General features: G+C 51.4%; 1 protein-coding gene across 1 annotated transcript in view; it reads right to left on the minus strand.

Moving 5' to 3' along the window:
* CCNY (cyclin Y) overlaps positions 1 to 12,764 on the minus strand; it is a 53,499-nt gene that overhangs the window by 22,954 nt on the left and 17,781 nt on the right. The window contains exon 2 of the mRNA XM_074358411.1: positions 3,391 to 3,465. Within this exon, the coding sequence (XP_074214512.1) occupies positions 3,391 to 3,465 (75 nt within the window). The remainder of the gene's footprint in view (positions 1 to 3,390; positions 3,466 to 12,764) is intronic.

Raw genomic sequence — 12,764 nt, forward strand, 5'->3', positions numbered from 1 at the left:
ATTCCGTACATGACACTTAGGCCTTCCCAGGGCATCCCAGCAGCAGGTCTGTGCAGAGGTTTTGTGTCTCCCAGTTCTGGGAACCACCCCTGAGGTCACCTCGACACCCTCCACCACCCCACCTCTAGCAGATAAAGATAACCACGTCTCAGGAAATATCTGAGCATCTTACGTGGGTTCTATGGGAAAGACTAAGAACTATTCAAGAAGAGCAGAGCGGGCTGAAATACAGAACCTTCAATGGTTGTGGCTGAAGGGTCTTACAGGAAAGCTGTAAAATAAACAAACAACGATGCCACAGTGGAAGAGCAAGACCGCTGTGAGAGCGGGCGCCTTCCCGCCCACCCCCCAGGGGGCAGGCCTCCGGGGGGAGTCAGGCCACTGCCCTGAAGTCCCACTGGTTCCAACTGGAAGAGTGAAAGCCAGCAGTTCACCAAGACACCACAGAACCCCTAAGGACAAGCTGTCGGGCTCTGGAACGGTAACTCCCGCCCCCGCTGTTTCTGTGAACACCCACGTGCCCTGCTTCCCCTGGAGCAGCGGGGCCGCGGGACCTGTCCTGAAGCAGGCCCCCATCCAGTGTCACCCTGCGTTAATCCAACTCTCCCAGTTGGGCCTGCACAGTGGCTGGGGGAGTAGCTCCTACAACCGGGAGAGAAACTCTTCTGCAGATCAAGTGGACGCCAGCTCCTCAGTGCCCACAAATGGAAGGAAAACAAGACTGAACTGAAGGTCTGAGGAATGATTCTGGATAGTCAATCCCTTGGCCTTGTGGACATGCAAGTCAGATGCAGCACAAAGAATTCAGTGATGTCACTGACGAAACTCCTTCCACTCCCATCGATTTATGTCCATGAACAAAGTTCCCCAGCACCACATGTCCACGGAGCCAAGAGGATGTGACAGACAGCACCTCGCTCCACTTACACGTGACACTCATCCACGGGAACACCTCAGAATGACAAATTTCCCCCCAAATTATTTCACATTTCAGTTTAACAGTTATTTATTTAATGTTTAAAATTTTAACGTTTGTATTGTTTTGATCAACTGAGGGCTAAACATGAGACTGCAACCCAGAACAAAAATGTATGTATGGTATTTAGAGACTTCCTTCCAATTACGAGAAATAAAAATTAAATTACATTTAGATCCACATTTTCATGGGAGTGAAGTAGGGCAGTGTGACCGGCGAGTTTCAGGAAGCGCACCGCAGCGCACCAGGAGGGAAGGCTGTGAGGCACTGGCATGGGGACACGAGTTCCAGACCAGAGAAGTGGCACGAAATTCCCGACTGCTCAGGGAGAGAGAGCTCCTGCGTTCTTAATGCCTGCTGGGGCTTATCCAGTCACCACAGCACGAAGATTTTATCTGAAACATTTTTTAAAAGAGGGATGGTTTTGTTTTCAAATACCAATGTCTAAAATACAAGAGAAATTAAATTCTTTGATAGGATGAAAAATTTTTACAGTCACCAGAAAAACATTTTAAGGGAGCTGAGAGTTTTTCAAAGTTATCTTCCATGAGCATGAAACGCAGCGGTGCACGAGCTCTGGGCTCCTACAGATCCTTCAGTGTCTCCCTGCACAGCAGCCCCTGCGGAACCCGACAGGCCACAGGGGGACACAGTGCTGCCCAGGGTGCTGGGAGGGGGCATCGCAGACGCGGCGACCGTGAGTGCTGGAAGCCGCAGCGAGGAGATGGCGATCCCGGTGGGGCGGGGCCGGCTGCCTCCAAGCACCAGAGTAAAGGAGAGCAAGGAGGGTGGTCCTCCGGAGGGGCTGCGTGTCACGATGCGGGAGCTGCGCACCGCCAGGGGCCAAACCAGGACCCAAACAGGGGCCGGCCAGGCCGCAAGACGCTCCCCAGTGTTGGTGTTGCTGAAAGATGGGCCAAGAAACCCAGAGCTCATGTTTTAACTTCTGGATTTTTAGTGTTTCCACTGTGGCTTCAAGCCATTCCAGAGAAAAGTCGCTCTTACTCCTTTTGTTATTTCAAGGAGCTTGTGAGAAACACACACACGGGTTTTCACGTCTATCTAACTTCTTTTTTAAAGCAAAGAACTTTTCTGAAAAGCAAACTAATTAAAATAAAAAAGATACAGTCTGGCTGCTTTGTCCTAAGACTGGAGTAGCCGCTCTCGCCTTTGAAAACGAGGAGCTGAGATGGCAGCAGCCTTGGTCAGAGCTCAGGAAGCAGCGGGAAGGGGGTCCCGCTGCCTCAAGGTGGCAGGCAGCTCCGAGGCAGGGCCGGGGCGTGGGCGGCGGGCGGGGCGGAGGACGAGGGTGTGCAGGGCAGCGCAGCTGGGGCACAGCTGTCCTCGCCTGTTCTCACCTGCAGAAGGTCCGTCACCCGCAAGGAGAGCCCACCGGAAATATGAAAACGAGTATGCGTCTGTATGTGCATGGCCTGGGACACTGCGCTGGACACCAGAAGCTGACACATTGTAACTGATGGTACTCCAGTGAAAAAGAAAAGGAAAGAAAAAGAAAAGCCCCCAGATTCAGAAGCTACTGTGCTTCTGAGCTCACATCACAACACTGCCCCCACGTAAATACCCCAAGAGCCAGCAGCTCTGCTAAGTGAGCTCACTGCCTTTCATGTCTGATTATTTCTTAGTCTCTTCAGAGTCATCTCCAAATTAGGGCTCAGTGACCTGCATGGGTCAGGGCAAGAGGCAAAGAGGACCCGTCTCGTGACTCTGCGTCCTCCCGCTGGGCCATCGGGTAACAGACTCCTTGTGCGACTCTTCTCTACGGGAATCCCACTGAGAAGACTGTCCCCCGTGTGGTGTAGCCAAGGGCCAGGAACAGGAAGGTAGGCCAGGGATGGAAAGGGGGAACCCCCAGGAGAAATTCCACAGGCACCTGGGACCAGAATACACTGGCGAGCAGGAGTCTGGCAGAAGGCAAACCTCTGTCCTCATGCACAGGGTCAGTCCAGCCCAGAGGACCCGACAGAGGGAAGGCGCCTGTATTTCAGGTTATATTTTGCTTTATTTTACATGCTATCTAATACTTCTGATCTTCGGAGAATGTAGGCAAATACCAGTTCTCAAAGGAAAATTCCTGACTCTCAGGGTACAAACTGCCGAAAACTAATCCAGCTGAGGCAAAGCGAGGACAGTTGCTACAAACGGAGTTCTAAAGACGTAGCTTCCTACAAAGTATAGAAACCTCAAGGGAACCACCAACAAACAGCATCCTTAGGAGCCACCAGCGGGATTTTGTTTTCATCCTGAGACTCACATCCAGTGTGAAAAATCAAGACGGGACAGTTACCAACCTGAGGAAGGGAAGGGACGGGAAGGGAGGGGAGGGGAGGGGAGGGGAGGGAGGGAAGGAAGGAAGGAAGGAAGGAAGGAAGGAGAAAGAAAGATTAGTAACTTACCATCCGTCTGAGATTTACTGAGGAATATTGTGCTGGCCCGAGGGTGGTCTGAAGGGTTGAATTCCATGTTCAAATCTTAAAAGAAAGAAAAAGGAAACGTATGAATACCCATCTGATAACTAAAGGCAGCTAAGATTGTCAATGTTTCCAATCTTAAATTGCTAATACACTCAAGGACTCTGGAAAAAAACCAACGGTTACTGTGGTAATGGCTTCTTCTAGGTTCAACTGAGAACTGAGAACACTTGCTATTTAGAACGTTGAGAGAGTCCTACCTGAAAATCAGACACTTGGCTGGACATCTACTAGCCCAAAACTCCATTTTGTTTTTAAACGTCTGCTCCACACCCAGGACACCACTGAAAGGCAGGACAAAGCTGTCACACTCAGTAAGAGAGTCCCATGCCACCACAGACTCGCCTGCATTTCTGGCTGAGTGAGTGCTAGCTCCCTGCTAAAGGTGATCAAGCAGGGTGTCTCCGCCGAATCGGCACCCAGCGCTCTGCTTAACTAAGGCTGTTCTTTTCTGAAAAGGCAAAACCTAATCCTTCAGAGCGAAGGCTGGAAACTCTCCTGAGGGCGGAGAAAGGGAGCGATTCTGCTTGCTCAGAACAGACGCGGAGAGGGAGCCTGGGCAGGATGCTCCTGCCAGGGCACGGGCGCCAGGACAGCTGATCACCACCCTCCCGATGGGGAAGACCTTGCATCATCTGTGAGGTCAGGAAAGAAAATTCCAACAAACGTGAGGGCAGGACAAAGCTGAGAGGCCCTCTGCCCTGGAAAGAGAGGCAGAGCACCACTTCATCAAGCGACAACCTGCAGGTGAGCGGTCACCAGAACCCACGACCAGAGCGCGCCGGCTGAGGCCCACACGCCGATGCCCCCAAGCCCACTCCCTCCACGGCAGTGAAGGACGCGCACAGAAACCTCCCCAGGGGGACACAAAACACAGCCCACTCCCCTTAGGAAGGAAGGCTGCTTCCAATTTATTTTAAACAAAAACCACACATATATCACATCTTACTGTGTCTACCCCAACCAAAAAAGAGGGAGGGATCAAAAGACAAAAACAGGTGGGAAAATTTTAGATAGAATCCTACTCACTGCATTTATGATTTCCCCTTTTTAAGAGTCAAAAAATAAAACGCAGGGTCCCGTACGAAGATGAAACACGGGTGTGTCTTATGACCCAGCACACTGACTTCAGCAAGCACAGCATCGTTTAGGGAAGCTGACAGCAGAAGGGGCTCAGCTGCCCCAGAGTAAGGACAGGCAGGGGCAAGTGCAAGAGACCGTGGGCAAAGCGACCACGAGCCCCCAGGCATCCAGGATGCGAAGGGAAGTGACTGCAGATGAGGCACGGCAGTCACCGCCCATGCTCCCCGAGGGGCCACCTCCAGAGCAGGTGCCAGAAGCTCTGACAACGGAAATCGTGGCTCCTGAGGTCAGAAACCATCTGCAAGCACTTAAAGAAACTGAATAAGCCAAATAAAAACCTAAATAAGATTATAAAAGGAGATCATACCGGAGATGGAAAACAGAACCACAATGTGGGGCAAATACACTGGCACCTATGTGAGAGAGCACCTGGGGGCGGGGCGGCACCGAGCCTGGGCCCCGAGCGCAGCGCCCAGGAATGCCAGGGGACAGTAAAGTAGCTCCCATGCGCAGCGGGCGGGCGGGCGGTCTAACACACAGATGACACAGAAGGGCCGACCCCATCACAGCCCATTCTCCCCAGCGGAGCCTGAACCCTGCTGCCCAGTCCCTGTGTGTCCTCCCAGAGCACGTCTGTGAGCCTGGAGTCGGTCATCACGACTGCAAACAAGACCATCGCCTACGGTATTCTCCTAGCTCTCAGCCCCGACGTGCAACTTACGTTTTCAGAAGAAAAAGTCACATCTAGCATTTTCCTCCTACCTCAGTCTGTAAGTACAAACTGCCTTTCAAATAGTCCGATTCTGGGGAACAGGAGGAAAGGGACTGACCTAGTGGCCTCAGAGGGTGGACGGTGGGCAGTCAGGACAAGGTCTGCATTCAGAGTAGCCGCCCTGGAAGGTGCGATCGGCTTGCCTCAGGGCCAGCCATCGCTGACCCGTGGCTGGCTTCAGACAACCCGAGTCAAAACCATCACAAAAGCTAAAATGTGTAAACCCTCCACTTTGTTTCCAGGGCTGACTGCTCATCAGGCAGTCAGCCCAGCACCACAGCAGCTCGGGCCCAACTCTCTCTGTTCCGTGGGCGCGCTCAGCCCTGCGCTGAAGACACGGAGACGCAGGTGACAAGGACGCACAGGTCCTCCCTCCAGAACCACCCACAGTGGCAGTCCATGCACGCCCCGAGCACAGGTGAGGGTCGTCACACACAAGCACCCTTACTCGTCTGCAAAAGCTGAGACACGGAGACGTGGTGGAAGCAGGCCCCGGCAGGTTCCTCGGGCTGGGAAAAACCACACTCCCTCCACTTTTTCCTACTGCAATCTGCCAGGCCTGGTGAAATTCGACTTGAGGCAGTTATTTTCCTCAACTTCCAGGGAATCCACGATCAACAACAGACCCAGCTTCTTATCTTTATGTTCCCACCAGCATCGTGACTATGCTGAGAATGGGAACGGTCACTTGTCCGAGGGATACAATGAGCTGCCCTTGAAGGAAACAGGACCAGCAATCAGCTCCGACGGCAGCGATGCTCCCGCCCGGGGATGGGAGCAGCTTCTCGTCCACTTCAGCATCCAGGCGAGGTCATGGACACGGCCTCTGTGGCTGCTGTAGCCAATGGACGGGGAGGGTTCTCAGCCGCACTGGACCCCTCTGAAACCCTCGGGTAAAACAGTCACCCACATTGTCCTTCTGAGAAGGCAGAGGGGGCAAGGCGTTGTGTGGGTCGCTGCCAGCCTCCTCCTCCAGGCACTTGGGGACCTGCCTCTAATCTGGCAGAGGAAATCCAGAAAGCACACAGGGTCGGGCACCAACACATGGCACGGGGCACACGGCAGGCCGAGGCAAGCTGGTGAGGCCAAGAGAGGTGGTCAGACCTGCATCCTCCAGGCAGCTGGGCAGGTGTTCTCCCTCCATGGACCAACACCTTGTTTCTGCTTCTAAGACCCCCATCCACGTCGAGGTCACCCGGTTTCTCAAGGAACAGACGTGAGTGAAAGCTGGGTCCCACCCTGGCTACTTCTGCTCCAGGGTGGGCCCCACTATCCATTCAGGGTCAATAGCCTTCAGTAAACCTGCACTTCCCCGGCCTCCAGACCTCTCCCCGGACACGGACACGACCTGGGGCAGCGCCTGTGCTGGTGAGGCTAAAACCTGCTGCCCGGACACCGGCCCAGTCCCCGCCAGCCCACCCCACCAACGGCTGTGTGCCCCCCGGCAGGACATATGCATCCCAGATGCCACTAGAAAGATAACACGGGACTCCTACCCGCACAGAGAAAGTAAACCAGTCCAAACAGACCCCGTGTTCCACTGGATTCACTACCTGCCATGTAATGACACAGTACAGTGGTTTTCAAACTGCAAGACGGACCCTTCGGTGGGTTATGAAATCAACTTAGAGGACTAAGAATCAACTTTAAAAAAAAAATGAAGTAAACAACAAAATAGTTCAGAACGTAATAAATAATAGAGAGTGCACAGGGATAAGTACTATTTCATGGGTGTCTGTGAATATAAAACACATTCTGGATTCAGGTGTAAAATGCATTTTCTCACTCACCAAAGGTCACAGTAAAAAACCTGGAAAGCCACAAGTGCACTGGCAAACCACCAATACGGGTACTACTAGCAAGAATGTCAAGAGCCTTAAATAGACCAGATTTTCTCCTCCCTAACCAAAATCTTTTAAAAAGCCTAGTCACTTGAGAGGAAAAAAGTAATTAGAAAGAATTAAAATAAGCTACCAAACGCTGCTCAATTTAGATACCCAACAGGAAGCTTTTGCTGAAATATCAGCACCATGTACCTTCTCATACAGTAATTTTGCAGACTGCAATCTAAAACTTGAAGTCATTCATTTCGGCCTTGGGATTCTACCCTACTGAGACGACCTCGCACGCAGACGAGGCTTTAATCCCAAAGATGGTCATTACTGCATTACTGAAAGAGGAAAGATAAAACCATCGATAATCTACATGTCAGTGACGAGGGACTGAGTAACCAGGTGGCAAGTGTACTAAACGGAAAACACGCTCATTAAAAAGCTTAACGCATTTGTAACCGGCGAAACACTTCTATTTACCACACTAAGTGAAAAGGAAGATCCAAAATTTTGCACCCAGAGTCACCACAATTATACGTTATCCAGGTTTGGGCTTTATTGTTTTGGTGGCGGTGGGTTTATTTTAAATAAATCCAGCTTCATAAAGTACTAGAAGAATCTATACATAAACGTTCACCATTACATCTTCTGTATAAAACAACCATGAGTGTTTTCTCCCTCTTCTTTTTGACTTTTGTCTGTGTTCCTGTGGCATGTTTATACTGCACACTCAAAATGCAGAGAATGACAGAGCTCCTCTTTTCAAGTATACCAATGCCACAGAGTTTTAAACCTTACCATTAAATTTCCAACCTCAAAGAACAGAGAAATTTATCCTAAAATGGTGGAAACTTCGGTGGTCACTGAGATGGGAAGGAAAAAGAGTTGTCAGGAACTTCATACCATGAAGCGAGAAGACAAACGTTAAAAACTAAACAAGTGAAGGTTAAATTTATTACCACTTGAAGAGGAATACTGCTTCTCTCCAGACAAGCAAGGTGACGCCTGGCTTAAGGAGACCAACCCCAAGGTTACTGCTGATCTGATATGAACCACAAGGCTATTTTGGTATCTGAGCAGGAGGTGAAGTCTGCACGTCACTTCTCATTCCAGCACATTTAACCCAAAGGTTTACGCAGGGATAAACAGTCTCGGCGACAGACCAAGCCAGGAATCACAGACACGGCTCAGTCCCTCCGGGCCTCCGAGGCCGACTGTGGTGCAGACTGTGCGCGGGCGACACTTTCAGCGCCCGCCAGTGGCTGCACCTCCATTCGCAGAACCACTGCATCCCAACTCTTCTCCGACACTCAGCAAGACCAGTTCCACCCCATTCCTTCACCGGCCCCCTACACAAACTAATCCAGCAGGAACACAAATTATCAAGCTAATGAACAAGACCCAGTATCAGCCTCATCTTGACACATACTTCTCTTCGCTCTGTTACAGAATCAGAAAGGGACGGTGGTGTCTTACTGAGCACAGCACTGCAGACACCGGTGAAGCAGAACCAGGAGAGAGAAGGAGTGGCAGGGGCCCCATGCCCGGCCCCTGGAGAGGACACAGGTGCGCATGGTGAGGCTCGCCTGGCTGGGGGCGTGGGGGTGGGACACCAACTGCTCCCCCCCAGGCCGGCTCGGGGTGAGGCAGGAGCGGCCCAGGCAGCCGGCACCTGTCAGAGCTGCCCCGTGCTGGGGATGCACGCCCCTGGGCGAGAGGTCCAGCCCAAGGCTGATCGGGCATTGCGAGGCATGGGCCTCCGGAGGCTCCACACACCACAGATGTCCTTTCTCACAGCAGACCCCCTCTACCGAGCGCCAGACAGCGCGGGCCCCCACCGCTCGAATGTTGCCCTGCGTAGGAGCAGCAGCCTCGCTTTACAAGCACGGTCGTGACACGAGGCCCAGCGGCTGCGAGTCCAGCGCTGCTCTAACAACTGCAGGCAGATTAATTTACTCGGACAAGCCGCCCAGTGCCATTACCCTCAGTTTATTGGGGAGGACACAGACCGGGAGAAGCCAGAGCCCCAAGTCACTCAGTGAGGATGGAGTCCGCGCTCCGCTTGGGCGTCCAGCTCCGGTTTGTGCCACATGCATGTGTCCCCCCGACACGCCCTGCTCATCACTTCTCGTGTCTCCTGCTGCGTTCTCAGTGGTACCGTGGCCATGCGAGCTCTACGAAGGCGGGGCCCCTGGACCCGAGGATGTCTAACATGGGGCAGAACCTGCCGGATGCACGGAGCCACCTGCTGCTCCTCCAAAGCCCCCATGACAACGAACCCAAGGCTCACCACCTCCCCCGTGCAAAGTGCCCCTGTCACTGGCTGGAGGCTAGTGGGGCCAGGAAGCACATGCGTGGGGCACGGGACAGGGTGCTCCTCGGGCAGCACACTCGTGCCTGTGCCCAAGAAGTCCAGGGATCAGCCGACACACTTGGGCTAAAGGTGCATCCTTTGTTCCTGTTATCTCCTCATCAAACCACCTGTGGCTACAGCCACATTCCCTGGAGAAATTACAGATCCAGCACAAACAGCCAACCTTGGCTAAACCAACTGAGAAAACCAGAGCACAGGACTCACGAAGCCTGCACTCGCCCCAGGGCATCAGATGCCAACTATCTCTGGCATTTCACAGCAGAAACACTACTCTTGGGTTATTACTTATAAATTTCCCAAGCGACTGAAACAACACTGCTACCAAATAGCCCTTGTAATCTTACACATTTAAATTGGACATTATTTTCAGTTTTATCGTGTTTTTCTTAAGAAATGGGATGTGCAGTGTTACAAATAACTGAGATGATTATGATAGTAGTGACTGACCAGAAGTGAGGTCTCCTATCCTCTGCTTTTAAACAATAGATCCTGGAGAAGATGTGGAGAAAAGGGAACCCTCCTACACTGCCAGTGGGAATGCAGTTTGGTGCAGCCACTGTGGAAAACAGAATGGAGATTCCTTAAAAAACTAAAGAAAACCTACCCTCTGATCCAGCATCCCCTCTCCTGGGCATGTATCTGAGGGAATGCTAATGGAAAAGACACCTGCACCCCAGTGTTCACAGCAGCCCTATTTTCAACAGCCAAGACATGGAAACAGCCTAAATGTCCATCAACAGATGACTGGATAAAGATGTGGTATATTTATACAATGGAATACTGCTCAGCCATAAAAAAGAATAAAATAATGCCATCTGCAGCCAAATGGATGAACTTGGAGATTATCTTCTAAGTGAAGTGAGCCAGACAGAGGAAGAAAAATACCATATACTCATATATGGAATCTAAAAAAAAAAAGAAAAAGAAAAAACAGGACACTATGAACTCATCTACAAAACAGAATCAGACTCACAGACACAGTAAACAATCTTACAGTTACCGGGGAAAAGGGGGTGGGAAGGGATAAATTTGGCAGTTTAAGATTTGCGAATGTTAACCACTATATATAAAATAGACAAATAACAAATTTCCTCTGTACAGCATACTTCCTGCACACAATGTGCTCTGGAGGGCAGTACTATCTAAATGGACTAAACTGTTCTGTATTTGGGGGGAAAGTCCACATTTTCTTCCACTAGACACGTCTGTCCAGTGTCCAAATAGGGACTTATCTAACATGTAAGTATTCTGAAGAGAAGACTTTCGAACCTCACTGAACTATCTCACTTCTCAGACAATTAATAAATAACACAGCATTACACTGTGGAATCAAATATTTACTATTATTTGAAAAAGGTCCAAATAGCTATCATTTCCCTCTACCTTTTCTGCAGATCAGCTACCAATCAACACAGGCCAATGTCTAAAGAATTAGTTTGTATTTCAGATGTTTACAATATAGTCCAAGTCCCAAATGTTCAGTGTTTAAGCCTCCCATGAGGCAAATAACCACAGCATATTTTAGGAGGTCAAGGGGGTGCTCTGGTTACCTTCTAACAGGGCTTCCCCAAACCTTTTCTTATGAGAGTAAAGGGCACTAAGCAGATAACACAGAACATCCAGTAATGAGTTCATAAAACAGGAAATACTTGGAAGTAAAAGTGCCCACTGTCTGCAACTTATTCTCAGATGGCTCATGGGAAAAAAATGTATGTAAGAAGGAAAAAGAGTAATAAAGCAGATGTGGCAAAATGTTAACTACCAGCGAAGCTGGTTCTTCTCTTCCAACCTTCCTACAGGGCTGGAGCTGTTCACAATGGAAGAGTGGAGAACACACGCCAACTGGCTCACTGCCCAGGGGAACCCGGCTCAGGGTGGGAGCCTCCCGGGCACAGGCCTCTTCTCACCCCTGGCCCCCAAGCCTGCCTCCTGCAGACCTGCGGGGCAGGGGGCCCTCCCCCCCACACACCTTCACCCTCCCTAGAGTGTGGCCTCTGTCTCCTCCCCAAATCTGCCACCACAGCAGCTCTGATCAGACCCTGGCTTTGCTGGAGAGGCGTGGCTACTGCTCCTGCTTCTTGGCTCCATGCAAGTGTCTTCCTCTGACCCTCACACCTTCCTATTTCACACAAGACGCACTCCTGCCCCAACTCCTGTCAGTTCCCAGCACGCTGCCTTGAGCAGGACCCTGAGGACCCCGTCAAGTGAGGTCCACCCCAGGTGAGGGGGGCAGGGGCAGCGCTGCCCCTGGAATCGGACTCCAACCCACCTGCTCTCCTTAGCCACACTCACCTCCCCTGCAATTTCAACTTCTTGGTTCCACTCCTGCCAAACGCTAACTTTTAAGGCTGCTTCTCTGCTGACCTCCAGACCGAGGCCGCCAGCCGTTCAGGGCAGCTCCATCCAGTGATCCAGACACGGACTCTCCTACCACCAAAACACACTTAACCCCACGCTGGGTCCAGTGGTCCTGCAGGTCACTGTGCTGTCCAAAGCACCGATTCTAGAAACTCCCTGCAGTTCCCCTATCCTCAAGCGTCCAGTCCACAGTCACTGCCCTTTCAACTGCACGCAGAGGTCCCTGTCTCATGACAGTCAGGGTGCCCACCACTCGAACCTGAGTCCCCACCATGTCACCTGGACCACAGCGGTGCACTCCTAACTCAGCTCTGCACCGCCAGCCGCCTCCACCCAAATCCCGCCTCCACACTGCTTTATGAGGATTATCCCTGAAAAGCACAAATCTAACTTGCAAGAACTGTAAACAGTATATACTCAGTGATGGAGGAAATTACACAATACTAGGTCATGACCCCGCCCCACAGTTTCCTGAGGGTCTTGGCATCAGTCCTCATGGGGGCCGACACCCCCTAAACTCCATCACTTGTGCCCTATGTTCCAAGTGTGACGGTATCTTCTACCCCCACTCCCCCATCAGCTTGCTTCACATCCTGTTCTCTGAATGGTTTCCCTTGGCTAAAAAGTCCTCGTCCTCCAGGCAAAGCCCTATTTACAGTCAGCTAAAACTAGGTTCAAACATCAGGTCCCACAGAGAGACCCTAACTCCCACCCAAGCTCCTCCCCACAAGCAGCTCCTGTGTGACTCTGGCCTTTGAGTCATAAAGCCACCTCTCTCCCCACACTACAGGCTGATCATCTGTGAGTTAATTTTATGTCCCTTTAACAACTCACACTGCTTAACATCAAGGCCACCGACCATGAACTCTGCATTTATTCT

The sequence above is a fragment of the Camelus bactrianus genome, chromosome 35 (assembly GCF_048773025.1).
Source record: "Camelus bactrianus isolate YW-2024 breed Bactrian camel chromosome 35, ASM4877302v1, whole genome shotgun sequence".
In the NCBI taxonomy this organism is placed as follows: Eukaryota; Metazoa; Chordata; class Mammalia; order Artiodactyla; family Camelidae; genus Camelus; species Camelus bactrianus.